At 35.3% G+C, this 18,358-nt stretch overlaps 2 protein-coding genes across 3 annotated transcripts; both read right to left on the bottom strand.

Annotated features, from left to right (window-relative positions):
- Positions 1-1,031: 1,031 nt before the first annotated feature.
- LOC107726445 (Golgi resident protein GCP60-like) lies at positions 1,032-9,625 on the bottom strand. 2 transcript variants are annotated; one of them, XM_016536019.1, is made up of 8 exons: positions 9,299-9,625; positions 8,182-8,323; positions 7,281-7,421; positions 6,866-7,024; positions 6,396-6,570; positions 5,055-5,241; positions 3,980-4,264; positions 1,032-3,034 (listed from the first exon to the last, which is right to left on the bottom strand). In XM_016536019.1, the coding sequence occupies exons 1-8, from the start codon at positions 9,555-9,557 to the stop codon at positions 2,823-2,825; spliced, it is 1,560 nt and encodes a 519-aa protein (XP_016391505.1). In that variant the 5' UTR covers positions 9,558-9,625; the 3' UTR covers positions 1,032-2,822. The 2 variants fall into 2 exon arrangements, with proteins under 2 accessions (XP_016391505.1, XP_016391506.1); XM_016536020.1 differs by having other exon boundaries at positions 3,980-4,243.
- Positions 9,626-14,388: 4,763 nt separating this feature from the next.
- Positions 14,389-17,608, bottom strand: LOC107726495 (C-C chemokine receptor type 6-like). The gene is made up of 3 exons (XM_016536103.1): positions 17,528-17,608; positions 16,970-17,062; positions 14,389-15,608 (listed from the first exon to the last, which is right to left on the bottom strand). Exon 3 carries the CDS (start codon positions 15,591-15,593, stop codon positions 14,475-14,477), a length of 1,119 nt encoding a protein of 372 aa, XP_016391589.1. The 5' UTR covers positions 15,594-15,608; positions 16,970-17,062; positions 17,528-17,608; the 3' UTR covers positions 14,389-14,474.
- Between the last annotated feature and the right edge of the window lie 750 nt (positions 17,609-18,358).

Genomic DNA, 18,358 nt, shown 5'->3' with positions numbered 1-18,358 from the left:
TATCTACACTATTAGCTCCATCTTGTGGCTGCAAGCGTAGTACGCTCTTAAAAACCCAGAGTGCCAGGAAGGATCAGAAGATAAATTGTCTGTGTGTGTTCTGCTAAAGTGTTAAGGAAGTGGACTTTTGTTTGTTGTGGCAATGGAACCAGCTGAGACAGCATTTCTGGATGGGAGTGATAGTATTAATTTTCCTGTTAACACTGAGCCTGCTGAAACTTCCTTTTGCATAGGGAAATCATGACCTGTGACTGACAGGACTACAGTGATAAGTCACAAACTGCTCCAAGCTACCATTATAATAGCCTCGTTGTAAATGCAGATTCATTAATGAACATAACTAAATGCACTGATTGATGAGTACTGGGACAAAATTCTTATCAAGGACTTTTAATTGGGGTGCAACTTATTGCTTCTTTAATGTATGTATTTAATTCACAAAATGTGCTTTTCTTTCCTGTCAATAAGGGCCAACAGCACACAAAAAAAAATTCAAAATAATGTGTCAAATAATTATTATAAAAATACACAAATCCGGCACCATCTATTGAATTATCAGCCCCAAAAAATAATGTATAATTTGTGTAATGGATATGATTAAAAAATAAATAAATACACATCACAATTAAAAGAACCAAAGACTTAAACTACTTCAGTCTGTGTGCATTGAATTTATTTAATACACGAGTTTCACAATTTGAGTTGAATTACTGAAATAAATGAACTTTTCCACAACATTCTAATTTATTGAGATGCACCTGTATATAAAACATATAGTGTGAGGTTAGGTGCTTTTTAAAATGTCAGTGATATTTATTTTTACATAATTAAATGAAAGGTCACTTTTGATGTGTTAAAACATTTTAAGTAATAGGAGTTTCAGTGGAAATGTTGCCATTAAAAAAAAAAAGTTGTAGAACATGTTTTACCCCATTTCTCAAGAATTAGTGAACGGGTATTGTAACACAACGTCTGAGTATGTAAAACATGCACATGACTAGAAGGGTATCATAAAAGAATCAGGATGTACATACAGAGGAACGCAAGTTTAATCAAATATACGCTTCAGGACACTCATCCTTGAACGCATACAGATCAGATCACACTAGCGAAACCAATACAAAAACACTTCTGTTTATGCCTTTATGGTCAGAAAGTCACTGAAGTTTCCACTTTAAATATGAAGACAAGTTTCAGATCAGTTACCCTATTGCTCGTTGTCTTTTTCCCAAGAGCTGTACTTTCAATACCATGCCAAACGTTACACTTTCACTATACAAAGGCCTGAAGTCAGTATTACAAAAAGTTAAAAAGGAAAATACATGGAAAGAATAAACAAGGGAACGTTTGTAACCAATCGACTGTACACGTGACATTAATGTAGTCTTTGGACAGTTTTAGCAATGACGGTCTCTATGAACACTGACTCATCACAGCTCTTAACACTCCAACACACTGCTTTATTCATCATGTGAACACCGTGTAACAGCATCTGTATCTGTATATATGGACGATGTTTGATCACAGTTGTATAGCAGTGACTTGCATTACACAGGAGTCTTGACATACAATCATGAAAGTGACACATTTCACTCATCGATACAGCCAGTGACGAATCCAGAGTGGCTAGAGCAGATATTTTTGAAGGAAAAAAAAAAAAAAGTCTGCAGATTCTCAGGAACTTCGCCGTAATAATCTTCAATGCACTGAACAGTCCAATAAATAACAGAAAATGTTAATCAGCAACTCAAACGCAGCTTTTGATAGTTAGTCTCAATCAGCTATACAAACACTTCATTATTAATATAATGACAATGAGAGACGCTTGTTATTTCTGCCATAGAGAACCAAGTATAAGTGTAACGAGTAGAAATTTTAATCAATATACATTAAGTTTTAAGTTCTTACAAGGCTGTTTGTAACTACACGCATTAAGCAACAAAGAAATGACCAAACTGAAAGGCAAGAATATTTCAAACTACTAGCTGTGCCACATTAAAAGTCAATACTGATAAATCTCGCATTGACGACATATGCAAAACAAACAAAAAATACAAAAAACGAACCCAAACAATAAATCTGGGGCTCTGTGGAAGCAGAGAAGCGAATGTTGGAGAGATGAGATAAATGTTATAGGACTTACAGACAGAAGCATGACCCTACTCTACCACAGAGATGAATAAATATTAAACGTTTTAGACACAATCCATCTGGTTTAGAAAATGCTGCAAAATCTCTTCTCGTAGAGGCCTCCAGGTCCACTTTGCATTGTTAAAAAAGTCCTTTACATTCTTTTTATCTCACACTCACCGATGCACTTCAGTTCTGTGTGCTGATAGGAGGAAAACATGAGTAGATGCACGCCATTGGCTGATTTACTCAGTGTTGACCTAAATAAGGAAGTATTCCAGGAGAAAGGCGTGTTAGTGTTTACTCCGTTGTTTATCATCTAAACATGACGTTTGTAGGCCGTTTTAATTAGGATACACTAATTTATCCTGTACCTCTTTGGATGAAATTAGAAGATGGAGGCTGAAATTAGAATATCAAGCATAAAATCACAGAGTACATCTTTTAGAGTGCAAAACAGAGGTGCCAAGTACATGGCCCATTCCTCCTGGATTCAAACAGCATGACAGACACACTCGTGAAGTTTGCCTTGAAACACGCACACACACACACACACACTCATGTTAAATCTCTTTGTCCCTCCCCCAGTAGTGGACATCCCATAAATTTCCTTGTTTTTGATCTTTCTTTTTATTCCATCTATCTCTTAACATACACACACACATTCCTGTCCCACAGTCTTGACTCCAGGCTTATCTGGTGTAATATACTCTGTAGTAGACGGTTTTAGACCTCCAGAGCGAGTAGGAGTTGTCAAACTTGAGCAAGTATATACCATGGCCGGGATACTGGTGACTCCCAGCGTACACCTCCTCATGACAGTCCCGCCGGTACACCGGCACTATCTCATCCACCTGCGCTTTCCCAGCCTCTTTCTTGGCTTTCTCCTCAGACTGGCCCTCACCTGAGAGAAAAAGAACAGAACTTAAATCTACAATTCATATTTACACAAAATGTAACAGCAACAGAAACTTAAATTAATCAATCTATCTAAACTTTATATCAAAAGTAGTCTTTTGATTTCCACAGTTTAAAAATTAAACCGTTTTTTTTTTTTTTTCCTTTTCATTTTATGGCCAATATCCAATAAATGGGCAATATTAAAATTCTCAATTATTTTGTCTAAACAAATTTTAAAAAAATTACAATTAACATTACAAATTAAATTCTTAAGATAATTTTTCATTTGACCATAATCAAAGTATTTCCTTAGCAACTATCTTAGAATCCTCAGGGAAAATAGCTCTGGCTCAGATTATTTAATTATAATAAGACAAATGTATATTATACAACTGCATTATTTATGTATGCATGTATGACAACTACGTTGTTGTTTGGTAATAAATAAATATATTATTCAGCTGCATTATATATAAAAAAAAAAAAGTCCCATAATTTAGTATATTAATTTTTTACTTTACACTAGTAAAACTACAATACTTACGGCTTAATTTCACTTGCAAGAATTAAACCCTTGAGCTTTCATTTTGTTAGAAAACTGATAATTGTGTATATTTATTCGCACTGATATTAAAATTCTGTTTAATACCAATAAATCAATAATTTTATGACCAATATTAAAATTCTATACATATCGTCTAAATAAAAAATAAAACGCTAAAAAAAGTGCAACATTATAATGTACAGTATTAAAATGAGATTTGAGACTTACAGATTTGCTAAAGATGCATTTAAATCTGTTAGTATTAGTGTCTTAAAAAAACTTCATGTGAGCATTACATGGGTAAAATACGTAATTGAAATGTAAAAATAGAAGAAATGAGCTAAATTAAATATGCAATATTAGCCAATGATATGGTACCAAAGAATCAAGGCATTTGTTCCTCACCTTCTTCATCCTCGTCTTCGTCACTAGACTCGCTGACGTGCACGCTGACTGAAGCGTTAGTAGAGTCAGTCCATTCAAAGAAGACTCCGAAGCCAACGTCGTAATAGTCAGTGGCAAACTCCCAGAAGAGATAGGAGCCCTCCTCATGGGTGGGAACCCGGACGGTCACCACTTCCCCCCGGCCCACCGTGATCACAGAGTCCACATCCTGACGGATCTTCTCTTTAAAGTCTTTTATCTGCGGCCGGGTCCACATGGAGGGGGCTGCTATTACAGGTGGAGAGTCTGAGAACCAGGAATATGGTATATTACTGAATATTAATTTTTATTATTATTATTTTAATATTTTAAATTAGAGCTGGGCATTGACACATTCCACATTTTCATTTGATTTCATTTCAATTTACAAGCTTGCAATTCAATTCAGATGTCGATTTAATTTGATTGGATAGACTCATTTGGATATATTTAGGCTGTTATAATAGGTTTTTTCGCAAGACGAAATTTAGAAGAAAAATGGTCAAAACTATTTATTGTTAAATAGATTAATTTTATAATAAGTTTAGACTTCGTTTCATATCAAAAGTAACAAAGCACAAAGCTTATTGCAATGTATTGGATGTGTGGCAAGTTACAAATAATGTTTAGTGAAGTTTTGTTCATGCATCAACAGAAAACAGCACAGACTAAAAGAGAGATTCTTGGCATTTAAGACTCAATATCAGTTATTTGAAAAGAGAACAGATTAAAATTAAGAAATCTATATTTTCAACCCAGCCCTATTTTAAATTGAAATGTACCAGAATATGTGATACTACAGCATGAAAAGCAAATTGAATTTTAGAGTCCACAAACCCCTAAATGATAATTAAACAGCATTTGAAACCCATGTTCTTCTGTAATCTGACATACTGGAAATTCAGCGAGACAAAAATTTTAGGCAAGACTTGATTTTACCCATTGGAAATTGACTGGATGGTGAAAAGTGGGTGCTGCATAGCAAAACTTTTGTCAATCTGATTTTAAGTTGACATTAACAGTACTCAAATGAAGCGGTAGAAATACACAAACTCACCAGTGGGTCCATTGTCAGTGACCTCTTCTGCAGGCTCCAGGTCCGGCTCCCGTTCTAAGCTGTCAGTAGTGGACTCTGCCTGGCCGTTCAGTGTGGGAGCCTCGTCTCCAGCAGAAGGCGCTGACACCTCGCTGGCCTCTAATGTAGACAGCACTATAGCATCCTCCTGCTGTTTCTGCAGAGCAGCCTGGAGAAAACAGTGGAAACATTGGCATGACACAACAGTAAATAAATACATTTTAAAAACACAGTCCAGAATTATGATGAATTACATTCTAGAACTTGGTAAAACTAAATTTCCAACCTCGCTCTCTTTTAAATGATCAATTAAAACACCACTTGTCAGGCTTAGAAGCTCAGGTGGAAATCTACAAGCTGGACCAAGATGTGAATTTTACAGTGTCAAATGAACACAGCAACACCCGGGGATATGTACACAGAAAAAAAAATTTAATTGCATCAGTGAGTCAAAGTCCATTACATGACAATAAAACCAGTTTAGCTTGCAGTGACAGATGTGTAAAACACATTAAAATAATCTACTTAGTTACTGCACATCTGCAAACCAAATGCTAGCACTGCAGTTTTGTTCTTTATTATACCAGTCATTATTAACTGGTGGGTTGCAGGTCTGTTCGGATTGTGAATAATAAAATGTGACTAATTACATAATAGTGCGTAGCAAAATAAGCAAAATAAACAGGCTTATCAACTATGAAAACTGAGAGGAAACCCTTTCCATACTGAATGAAGCTGAGCACATATACAATACCGTTCAAAAGATTGGGGTCAGTAAAATTTTTTTTGAAAGAAGTCTCTTATGTTCTTTACTAAGGCTGCACTGATTTGATCAAAAATACAATAAAAACTGTTATATTGTGAAATATTTGACCATTCTTAGATCTCTATTTTAATATGTAATATATTCCTGTGATGGCAAAGCTGAATTTTCAGCAGCTATTAATCCAGTCACATGATCCTTCAGAAATCATTATAACATTTGATCATTTGCCGTTCAAGAAATATTTCTTATTTATATCAATGTTGAAAAAAAGTTGCTGCTTAATATCTTGTCAGAAACAGTGATTGTTTTTTTTTCAGGATTCTTTGAATATTAGAAGGATCAAAAGAACAGTATTAATTTGAAATAGAAATCTTTACTGTCACTTTTCTAATTTAACGCATCCTTGCCTAATAAAAGTATTTATTTCTTCCAAAAAAAAATTATACTGGCTCCATCCAAACTTTTGAACAGTAGGGTAGTTTTTCAAAATGTAGTCAAGGATCACAAAAGCATTGTAGACATGAGTGGGACTGGGAGAATGAATCATGGGCTCTCACCTGCTGCTGAGCGAGCTGCACCTGATACAGCTGCTGCATGTACTGCTGATAGTGCTGCTCCTGCAGCTGTCGAATGAGGATGAGCTGCTGCTCTGGACTGTCGGGGTACTGCTGCGCTGCATACTGCTGGAACTGCACTGCTGTCTGCGCATTCAGTGCAGCCATGATCTGCTGCCTAACACATCAGAGAGAGTGAGAAAAAATGTATTATGTGTACCTGTACACTACATAACTTTTATAATCTGAACAGACATTAAAACACGATCACAAATGACAACGTGTTCTCAAATCTGTTCTCAAATCTGGTCAAAATATTAAAATATTTTTGAAATACACCGACTGGATGGAATCATAGTCTGATTCTGGACAAAAGTCGTGTGGTGTATTCCAGCCTTGAGTCTTTCAACAGACATTTTCAAACAATGCTGTTTTACTTTAGTTCTGGAATAATTAAAGCAGGTGTCACTCACTTCTGCTGCTCTACACGGAATCGTTCCTCCTCAACTTGTCTTCTCTCCTCCTCTTCTCGCCTCAGCCTCTCCTCTTCCTCATGCCTGCGTCTCTCCTCCTCCTGCCGCAGCCGCTCACGCTCCTCTTCCTCTCTACGCCGCTGCTCCTCTTCCTCCCTCCTTCTCAGGAAAAACAACAAGAGACCATACACAACATTAGAGACATCTGTGAAGTTACGGAGAGTGTTCAGGTTTTCAACGTTATTTAGAAAGAAGTTTATTTTATGTTGGCATGGTGGATCTCTGAAAGAATTCTATATCTCAAGAGAGGGAAGAACAGTAAATCAGTCTAATTTAAATAAGTGAGACACTAAATAGGAGAGAAGATAAAATCGATAGAGAAGGAAAATCAATCATCTTTATCTGCAAGTCTGACCTCTTTCTCTCTTGCTCCTCCTTTTCAATCTTGTGTGACGCGATGAAAGGTGCAAATAAACTGCAACATTTATTTAACAGCTTTACAAACTCCAGCATGGCCTCGTCCTTCTCTATGTTGCCCAAAGATGCCCATTCTTTTCTGAAAAAGTTACAATTGTTATTGGAAATCCCCATCTGTATATCCACAGCAAAATCACAGACTAAAAAAAATTAATTCATATTAAAATAATAAAACTTATACGCTACAGGAACTTTGTAGCATCTATAAGATCAGTATCATCTTTAATTAAAGGAAAATATTAAGTCTAAAATGTATAATAAATAAATAAATAGCATTTAAACTCTATATTTATAAATATTTATATTAGTGCTGTCAAACGATTAATTGCAATTAATCGCATCCAAAATAAAAGTTTTTGTTTACATAATATATGTGTGTGTACTGTGTATATTTATTATGTATATATAAATACACACACATGCATGTATTTAAGAAAAACATGTTTTGTTTTATATACAAAATATTTATATTTATATATATAAATTATATACGAATATAAATATATATGCACATCTAAATATTTTAAAAATAAACATGTATGTTTGTGTATTCATATATACATAATAAACATATACAGTACACACACATATTATAAAAACAAAAACTTTTATTTTGGATGCGATTAAACGTTTGACAGCACTAATTTATATATAAATACACTTCATATTTATTAAATAAATAAGACATTGATTTTAGACATTAATTTATGTACAAAAGAGCTCAAGGAAAACACTTCACTAGCACTAAAAGATATTCATAAAAATATTCATAAAAAATTGCTAATGTGACTCCAACAGCAGGGAAGTGCAGTAAGGTCAAAGATCAAATCAATGCTTACCTGCGGTCATTTCCCAGCACATCGAAGAAGCCCACCTCAGGGGAAGCATCTGGGTTGTAAGGCCCCTGCAACACTTGCTTGTGGAGGGCGACCAGACGGAGTTTATCCTCATAGGTCGGGTGGAAGGCTTTCCCATCTTTCTCTGAGGGAAAACAGTGCAAAAATGTGGATTCAAAATTTCAACTGGCTCTCATTACATTAGAAAAAAGGATTTCCAAACTTTTTTTGTCAGCCAAATCACTTTGATGCAAAATATTTACTTGACGTAAACCCTGAGACAATATTTCACATGCTCACGGTTCTCTGATCAGTTAATGGTCACATGAGATGCATCTTTTTTGTTGTAAATGTTTCATTTCCATTGTTTTTGTTCTAAAATTATTTATTTTAGTTTAAAATTAAGATTGAACTAATAGTATTTTTACAGCAACTCACAAAGCTAAATCCCAGTTTAGTCAAAGTCATGAAAAGATGATTATCATTTTTCTGTAAATTGTGTAGAAGTTTTTTTGTGCACATTTGCTTGAACGTCATGAACCAGACACATAAGACACCTTAATGCTCAGCTGGTATCTGAAACATCTTGATTGGTACATTAGTTGTGCATTAATTAAGAGAGCTGCAGCACTTAACAGACTATATAGCTGATGGACACACAAACAGACTGCATTCATCAGCCCACAGGCAAGAAATGGGTGTAGACCTGCGGAAAGGACTAAATATTTTATTGAACAAAATCTACAGTGCTGGTTTTGCTGTCAAGGAGACCTACCTAGTACAGCACTAGTGGTTCACTAGTCTATTTTGAATATTTCTGCAATCTTTCATATAGAGACACTTTGATTTAAAGTCAGGCACATGACACTTAGTGGTGCTGTCACCGGTTGGGGCAGGCAGTTCCTCTAGAGGTTCTTAACCCTGAACACTGCGACCTATTTAAGCAGAACTTTTCAACAACCACCGATAACCGAAACAGACAGGACTCTAATAAGAAAACAGCGACCTCACTAAATCGAAACAACACCGCGAGATCAATCTGTAACACAGAGATGACAATGCTACTGCATGGTTGTGTTCAATCAATGTCTATTTGTGTGTGTAGTGACATAAACCTTACCTTTAAAGAATCTGAGCGCCAGCCCGTAGAGCTCGACTAAAGAAAAGCCCCATTTCCTGTCGATCGTACCGCTGCTGGCAGGTTCGCCCTCCTCCCCATCGCCGCTCAGCTCAGGGTTCCCAGCGCTCTGCCCCGCCGACGTCTCGGCCTGTTCCTGTTCGCCCTCGGAATCCGGGCTCAAAGTCAAACCGTCGATAGACACTTCGAGCCGGCTCGAATTTGCACTGTTGAGGTCGCCGCTCTGAACCTCTGCCGCCATCGTGCAGAATGTCAGCTGAAGCAGCCACGTACCTACTTCCGTCCTGCTCCGCCGGAAATTCCGGCAGCATGACGTAGAAATGTTCGACTATGGTTCGACTACAAGAGCTTCAAAACCTTGAAATATTATCATGCAATGTTTATTATGACAGAAGTTCCATATAAAAAACATGAAAAGGTCTGACTCAAAAGGATTTAAATGACTTGGACTTAACAATATCGTATAAAAAAGTAACAATATCGTAATGTTTTACATAAAAATAAAAGCTGTTCGAGCATGTAATAACCTATACCATATATTTATATAAAAATTATTTTATAATACTCATCACAGTATAACACAATTCCCTTTAAAAATGAATAAAGAAAATAATTAAATAGGCTATACTTTAATAATGTTGAAAATTACGAAGACTTAACGCAAGTAATTTGACAACTAGGCTACTGTATCTGTGCCACTAACGAAAAGACAAAATACACAAAAATGAAATTATAAACATTATAATATTGTAAATTTTATTTTTATTTTGATGAAGAACATCATACAGATGTTTAATGACAAGATGAAGGCCTGGTTACATAAAATTGTTCCAAATACCATAGATACTGCAGTTATTGTGACCACAATAAAACTGTTGTTCAGTATAATAAAACTTGCTATTAGTCATCATGTCTAAATAAATAAATAAAAACAAATAACAATATTCTAAAAGGTTTTTAAATTTTTTTTTTTTTTTTTTTTACTGTTTGAACACCACATTTTAAGTTAAGCCGTTTTATTTTATTTTCCAGTAGTAACAATAAATGTATTAATTAATTAACTGGTATTTTGGTAGTATATGTGGTATTATGGTTATTTTTATAAGGGTAGGTTCCAACAAGTGCAGTTACAAATGTCAGATGCTTAGACTGTTTGTGAACTGCATGTAAAGATTACTGAAAAGAACTGGTGAACATCCATATTCAAGTTCTCACAAACCATGCTAAGTTAATCTTAAATGGTATAAACCGCTGATTTGACCATCAATGATGATATATATACATATATATATATATATATATATATATATAAAGCTTGAAATAATTTCCACTTCATATAATAATTATAGTTCTTTTCGGTTCATTAAAGATTCATTTTTAATTAATCAAGAATATTTATGATTAAATCCAGGTGGTTACTGAAAAAAACATCATGTTATTACTTTCGTCATGAAGGGCTCGACATGAACCAAGTAGTGTTACTGCTCTTAACACAAAACTGTTGTTTTTGTAAATACACCAAATAAAACAGACTCCATCTTCCTAGTTAAAGTCCAATATTTATAACAAGACAACCTTTGAGCAAGACAACAGCAGAATATTGATCATATCGTGTCAGTGGTGACTGATGTTCAGTGAGACCACCACCAATAAAACTTTCAAATAAAGTTGAAATATAAACTTAGATTTTGGGAGACAAACGATATGTAAAGAAAGTGTTAACCTGTAACCTTAAGCTTGGAAAAAAAGAAAACTTTAACCAGTAACCTTGACCTCTGTAGATCAACCTCATGAGCGAGCAACCACACAAAAAAAATAATAATAGTAATAATATAAATAAATAAATGAAACATTTAAAAAATCCAAATTCACATTCAAAGGTCGCCGTGATTTTGCCAAGCAAGACATGTTCCTGGATCAACATCTTTTGATGATCCTGGATCAACATTATTGTCCAAAAATATAGACTTAACACAATCCCTATCCCTAAACCTAACCCTACCCATAATTTATTCCTAAAATCAGTGGGAAATGATGTCTGATTAACAAGGGTGTAGAAGCACCTAACCCTGATTGTAAGTCTAAAACAGATATTTGCAGAAAAGTTATATCTCAATTCTGATTGGTTAATTGGAATGATGTTCCAGGATCAACAAGGATGTTGATCCAGGAACATGTTGTACCTGGTGAAATCACGCTCACCCACATTCAAACTATAACCTTGAACTTGAATGGAACCTTGAATTGAAATTTACAAAAAAAAATATTACCTAATTTCTGCCAATAATCACATACTCATGTCATCATTAAAACACTGCCTAAATATAACTAATAAAACTGACCACATAATTACTATTTGATGCAGTGACAATAACTTAATTTCAGCTTTGACTACAACAAGAAAACCTTTCAGCAAGACAACCTACAACAGAACCTTGATCCTGCTTGGTCTCTACCAACTTGAATTTTAGGAAACAACCCAGAAATACAGAAAGAAAACATAACCTTGATCTTGGGGAAAAGGAGAAAAAATCAACATGTAAGTTCAAACGTAAACCCGTAACCTCGAATTTAGGGGGAAAGAAAGACAATAAACGTGGAAATTCACAATAAGCAATATCCACTCCAAATATTCAGCGCCAACTGAAATCACATCAACCAAGAAGCAAACCTGATAACGCTAAACGTGGGAATGCAAAGAAAATAATTAAAATTGGGAAGGCTATCTTAAAACCTGTAAAATATGAAGTAGCCTACATGCAGAAAATGCGAAACTAAGCAAAGAGAACTAACTTGTAAATGGGAAATTTAAAAGAAGAGAGAGAAATAAGGCAAATAGGCTATACAAAAAATAGGGAGAAATAAAAAATAAGAAAGAAAGAACATATATATATATATATATATGATTCGATGAGTACTCAACTGTATAGGCCTAGTCCAATCCATTTTGTCCAGCTGCTCGCTTTTTATACATTTTCCTGCGTTAGCCTATACATCAAGTGATGTCACTATTGCGACGTCATAATTGCATTCCAATAGTAATAGCATTCCATTCGCATTCCAGAGTAGCCAAGTTGGGTTCACTGGCCAGCGAGCGCTCAAATGATGCTACAGCGCTTGTTCTCCATTCCGTTAAAGACAAGAGAATGATTGAATCTATTAGCTAGGCTAGCTACTTAACAAACAAACAAAAAATGCTTTCGAACCAGAAGCCGTCGTATTTTAGCAAAGCCCAGTTAAAGCAGCTCCTTCTAATGCACCGGGTATATCACAGACAGATGACAATTAGCCAACATTATGACAGATTGTTAAGAATGTGTTATATTTAACCCAGGTAATCTCTTTGTCTATTGTTTTGTCATTTCTTTCTCAAGCCAGTCCCCTACCAACAAATACGAAATCTCAGAGAATAAAGATATTTTTTTGTTAGTTATGTTATGATTTTTCACAAGTAACAGATTTGTACACGATGGGATTTCCCCCGATATTTTAATAAAATAATAGCTTACTTGAAAATATGGTAATGTTTGTCTTTCTTTTCTGTTTCATTTTATATTTTGTTGGTATGGAGCGGCAAGTATAAAAAATAATTTAAAAACAATTCTCTTGACACTGTGCTCTCATGCTATTCAATGTCAATAGGGGGCAACAGAGGATGATTTTACTGAGTCCTCAGCACTCACCTGAATTACTTCAGCCTCTAATTTTAACATTAAACAAAAAGCTTTTTGCGAATCACATAATCCTTTTTAACTTAATAGTTCTCCCAAACATGATATGACCATCATGTCGTTGCAAACCTGTATACAATTATTTTTCTTATTTTCTGTGAAAAACAGAAGATATTTCGAAAAATGTTTTAAAATTTTTATCCATACAGAGCAAGTCAGTGGGGTCCAAAACAGCACTGGACATTGACTTTTTTTTTTTCTTAAAATAAAAATAAATAACCTTTCTACTACTTTCTAAAATTGCCTATCATTCATTTAGTCTGAGTTCTATGAATCATTGCATTGTGTGTTCATGCCACTGTATATCCACTTTAGAATTACAGACTGTTGAAGTGAGCTAAGGTACAGTGACAAAACACAGAAGTACATTGTTCTGTGTTTGTTTCAGTAATGGAGAAGTTCTTACTCAAGCAAGCTGTAGCTAGTGTAGGTCAATTCTGGGAAACTTACATAATGAAAGAAATGTCCTATTTAATTAAATAATTTTAAATAATAAAAAAAAAAAGCTATGGCAGTAAAGCGGTCCTGTCAGTGATGATCAGATATGCAAAAGATAACTGTTTGGGGGAAGGAACTAGTTTTTGTAGAGGACTGTTATGCAAAAACAACCTGTATACAGGTCAAAGATAAGATAAGTTTCAAAGGTCATGGCATATACAAGACTTTCAATATCATTTAAAACTTGTGATTATTTTGAAAGGATTTTTTTTTAAACTTATGAAAAAAAAAACGTTAACCAGATGAGAAATAAATTAGGCATGCATTATTGCAGCACAAACACCTACAAGGTTAATAATTAAAAACATAAATAACCTAAAAGGTTATAAAAAAAAAAAAAAGATGGTGAGACTCAGTTGGTGCATTGGTTCTCAGCACTGGATCTCATTTCAGTTTTTTGTTGTTGTGTTGCAGTATTTTGCCTAATTTATTTAGATAAAACTTACAATGTTTATATCTCAGATACATTAGGCAATGGTAAAGATTCTATGTACAAAAGGTAAATAGTACATCTAGAAAAAAAAAACATCCTGCATTAGTACTACATATGAAGCAGGTCAATTACAAAATTCATTGATATACAGAAGACTTTTTACACTTTGCTGTTTTAACATAGAAACAAGGAATAACCATTTCCCTTTATGGTTTGTAATTGGCATAATTTCTTTAAAAAAAATTTAATGAATAATGTATCCATCATTTACTCAACCTCATGTTGTCCCAGTCAAAAAAATGAAAATAAAATAAAATAAATAAATAAATAAAAAATAAGTATGACTTTCTTTCTTTTGTGGAACACAAAAGACAATGTCATACAGGTTTGGAACAACATGAAGGTGAATAACTGATGACTGAATTTCCATTTTTGATCAATGCTAATCAGTCTGTCAGTCAAAATGCTGGGCACTTTGCCCTTAATTAGCGCATAATCACATGGTAAACGAAGTGCCATTGTCATTGTACGAGCCATCCATAGAGCGGCGCGTGGAAATGTAAATTTCAGTGGTGGCCCGTGAGGAGCGTCTCGCTGACATGTAGTTCTTCCCCAAGCACCAGATGTCCCGTAGGATCTTCCGGAAGTGGTTTCTGAAATTCACTCCGATGAAAGCATACAGCAGGGGATTGAGACAAGCGTGCAGGTACGCCAAGCTTTTCGTGATGGTCATGGTCAGTGCGACCGACTCCTCATGGCTGCATTCCTGCAGTTCAAACATGTTGATGGTATAATACAACAGCGCCATATTATAAGGCATATGGCAGACCACAAACACAAGGACCACAGTGAGGACCACACGCACTGCCTTGTGTCTCTGAAAGTTCTTGGCCCGAAGGAGGGTGACAATGACACTGGCGTAACAGAATCCCACGATCAGCAGCGGCAAGAAGAAACCCAACGCAATCTGAGAGCTGGGCACCACAGTTTTCATCACACGTGCAGTTTCGTTCGACTTAAACATGAAAAAGCACACATAATTCTGGTCGTCACTGCTTAAAAAGCTGGATTCCATTGGGCCGGGTTGGTAACGCTCATAAAACATGAAGGTGGGCAGTGACAGCAGCAAGGCCAACAACCAGACGGCTGCGCAGACCAGGTGGCTGTAAAGCAGAGTGCTTGAACGCAGCCGGTAGGAACGGCGGGCCTGTACGATGGCAAGGTAGCGATCTCCACTAATGCAAGCCAGGAGCAGCATGCCACTGTAGAGGTTCACGCTGTAGATGCCACGCAACAGCTTGCAAGACAAGTCCCCCATGGACCACCCGTGCTGCTCGCTGTAGATTATCAAAGGCAAGGCCACCACAAACAGGATGTCAGCGATGGCCACGTTCAGTAAGTACACGTCAGTCATGGACTTGGTTCGCTTGTAGAGAGCGTACGTCACAATTACGAGGGCGTTGCCAATGAAACCAGCAAAACAAATGATGGGGTGAACAAAAAAGTGGAGGAAGTTCTCCATGTCCTGTCTGCGGTCCATTGAACACGGTTCCACTATATCAGTATAGAAGTCGGTGTAGTTGTAGTCTGTGCTGTTGTTTTCAAATTCATCCATTTTCTCCCGTTAAGACTGTAAAGAAAGTAAGAAAAAATGAATTGGTAAAATTATTAATTTTATGGCAGAGTTCACTTGTCAAGATGAAGCTGCCTGAATGAAATTAACAAACCATTAACTACGACTTTTGCCTCAATAAACTCCTAATTTGCTGCTTATTAATAGTTAGTAAGGTGGTTAAGTTTAGTTTAGTTACTGGGTAGGATTAGGGATGTAGAATATGGTCATGCAGACTATGTGCTTTAGAAGTACTAATAAACAGCCAATATGTTAATAATAGGTATGCTAATAAGCAACTAGTTAATAGTGAGAATTGGTCCCTATACTAAAGTGTTACCACTTGTTTAAATAATAAAGAAGAGATTTGTTCCTAATTTTCCCTAAGAATGAGGCGGCAGACGTTTGTCATCATTTTGCCACTGCCATATAATATTCTGTACAAATGTGAGTGTGAATTAAAGGACAGATTAGGGTAAATCCAACAATTCATTCCACACCAAGAAAAAGCTCTCAGTGCAAATGTTGCTTTGTAGTTTGACATTTTACCCTTACAGAAAGAGGAAATCTGCAGAAAATCAGGTCACATACAGATCAAGAGATTCAATGCATACAACAAATATTTACTGGCCATTAGTCCTGAACATGATGTTAGTTTAGAAAAGTGTAGCATTTCTCAACCAAAAGTACTTCTTTCTACGCATTCATAAGTTTTATAACAAGCATCAAGCATGAAAAACTAGGCAATTGATAACGTCATGCCTCATAGGTTCAAGAAAACACATCCAATTGTAAAAAACACACAAATACAATGAAAAGCACTCTGCACTTACCATAAATCCAAACAATTTATAAATCAAATAAGCATCTTTGTCATGTTTGTATGTCACAGTTGTTTTTATAAAGGCTGTCTTAATTAAATAAGAACACATACGGAGTGTCCGCTTCATGCACACAGGAAAACTTAAGCATAAAAATATTTCCAGGCAAGTTTTTATAGAATTTTTATTTTTTTTTGAATGTTCATGTATTCACTAGATACTGGCATACAGAAGAATCATGCAATTTCATTCATTGCTATAAAAAAAGATCATGCTATATCTATCTATATATAATTTTATAGAGCAAACTTTATCCTTCTCTCAGTGGGCAAATATCAGTTTTTATACTGCAAGTGTCTCAATTAAATGCAGATCCTGCACACTAAGCCTTCAAATTTACATTGATTCAAATTTGTTGCCCACAACACCAAGACTAGCATAAATAATTTATCTCCAGTTCAGGTAATTAAATACATAGGTATTAAAACAAATAGGCACTGACTTATGTCCATCTAAAAATGTAACATGTGACTGAAGCGGAAAAAAGAAGCGACTTACCAGTATCTACACAAACAAGTCTAATGGAATGCAGTGAGAGGTTTCTGTTCCTTCTGGTTTCTGATGAGGAAAGACAACTTGGGCAGGGCACAGCTGCGTAATAAGAAATTGATATTATCTGACCTGAGCAAAAGGAGGCACGTCACTGCCGCTTAAAGAGCGCTGTATAGGAACATGTAGGTGTGAGTGTCAGACCATCAAAGCTGTCTGACACACATGTAAGGTTTAGATTATGGTTTCATGTAAAAGGTTGGTGCTACGCCTCAAACAGAAATACCCAACAGACATTCACTTTTAGCACTTTATTCATGATTGAAGATTAATTTCACTGTGATTTCTGTAACACTTTCACTGACATTAAAACACAACTCAATGACTCTGGTATTATTTTAAACAAGAGAACTCACAATTTGCTATCCTTTCATTTCTGTCCTTTTGTTTTGTTTTTTGTTTTAAATGGTAATTAAAAAAACAGGACGAGTCAACAGTCAGACTGTACTTAATTATTTATTGTGAACTAAATCCATAAATACATAAAGTATAAAATAAGGAACTGACAGTTAGATGTCAAGCAACATCTTCCATGTAGTCGGCACCCAAACTTATCTGCGAGACGCTCACATCCTGAGTGGTTTCATCAAGCTTGAAAAAAGAAAGTGAGAGAAACCAAATAAAATGATAAGAATTAGAGTCAATAAGATCCAAAATCACATTCAAGGTTAAACCAAAGGCTATTATTTTTGTTATACTATCCCCCGGTTACACAGACCAGGCTTAAGCCTGAGCGGTTTCAACTGAAAGAAACTAGCACCGATTGATCTTAAAATATTGTATATTGTAAGTGTTGTATGTATTGTATTGTTTGTGACTGAATATTGTAATTTCGTATCAACATCCTGCCCAGGGCATCTTTGTCATGTTTGTATGTCACAGTTGTTTTTATAAAGGCTGTCTTAATTAAATAAGAACACATACGGAGTGTCCGCTTCATGCACACAGGAAAACTTAAGCATAAAAATATTTCCAGGCAAGTTTTTATAGAATTTTTATTTTTTTTTGAATGTTCATGTATTCACTAGATACTGGCATACAGAAGAATCATGCAATTTCATTCATTGCTATAAAAAAAGATCATGCTATATCTATCTATATATAATTTTATAGAGCAAACTTTATCCTTCTCTCAGTGGGCAAATATCAGTTTTTATACTGCAAGTGTCTCAATTAAATGCAGATCCTGCACACTAAGCCTTCAAATTTACATTGATTCAAATTTGTTGCCCACAACACCAAGACTAGCATAAATAATTTATCTCCAGTTCAGGTAATTAAATACATAGGTATTAAAACAAATAGGCACTGACTTATGTCCATCTAAAAATGTAACAT

The sequence above is a fragment of the Sinocyclocheilus rhinocerous genome, unplaced genomic scaffold (genome assembly GCF_001515625.1).
Source record: "Sinocyclocheilus rhinocerous isolate Xijiao unplaced genomic scaffold, SAMN03320098_v1.1 scaffold605, whole genome shotgun sequence".
NCBI lineage: Eukaryota > Metazoa > Chordata > Actinopteri > Cypriniformes > Cyprinidae > Sinocyclocheilus > Sinocyclocheilus rhinocerous.
The sequence above is the reverse complement of the archived record's forward strand: the minus strand, read 5'-3'. Positions and strand labels throughout refer to the sequence as shown.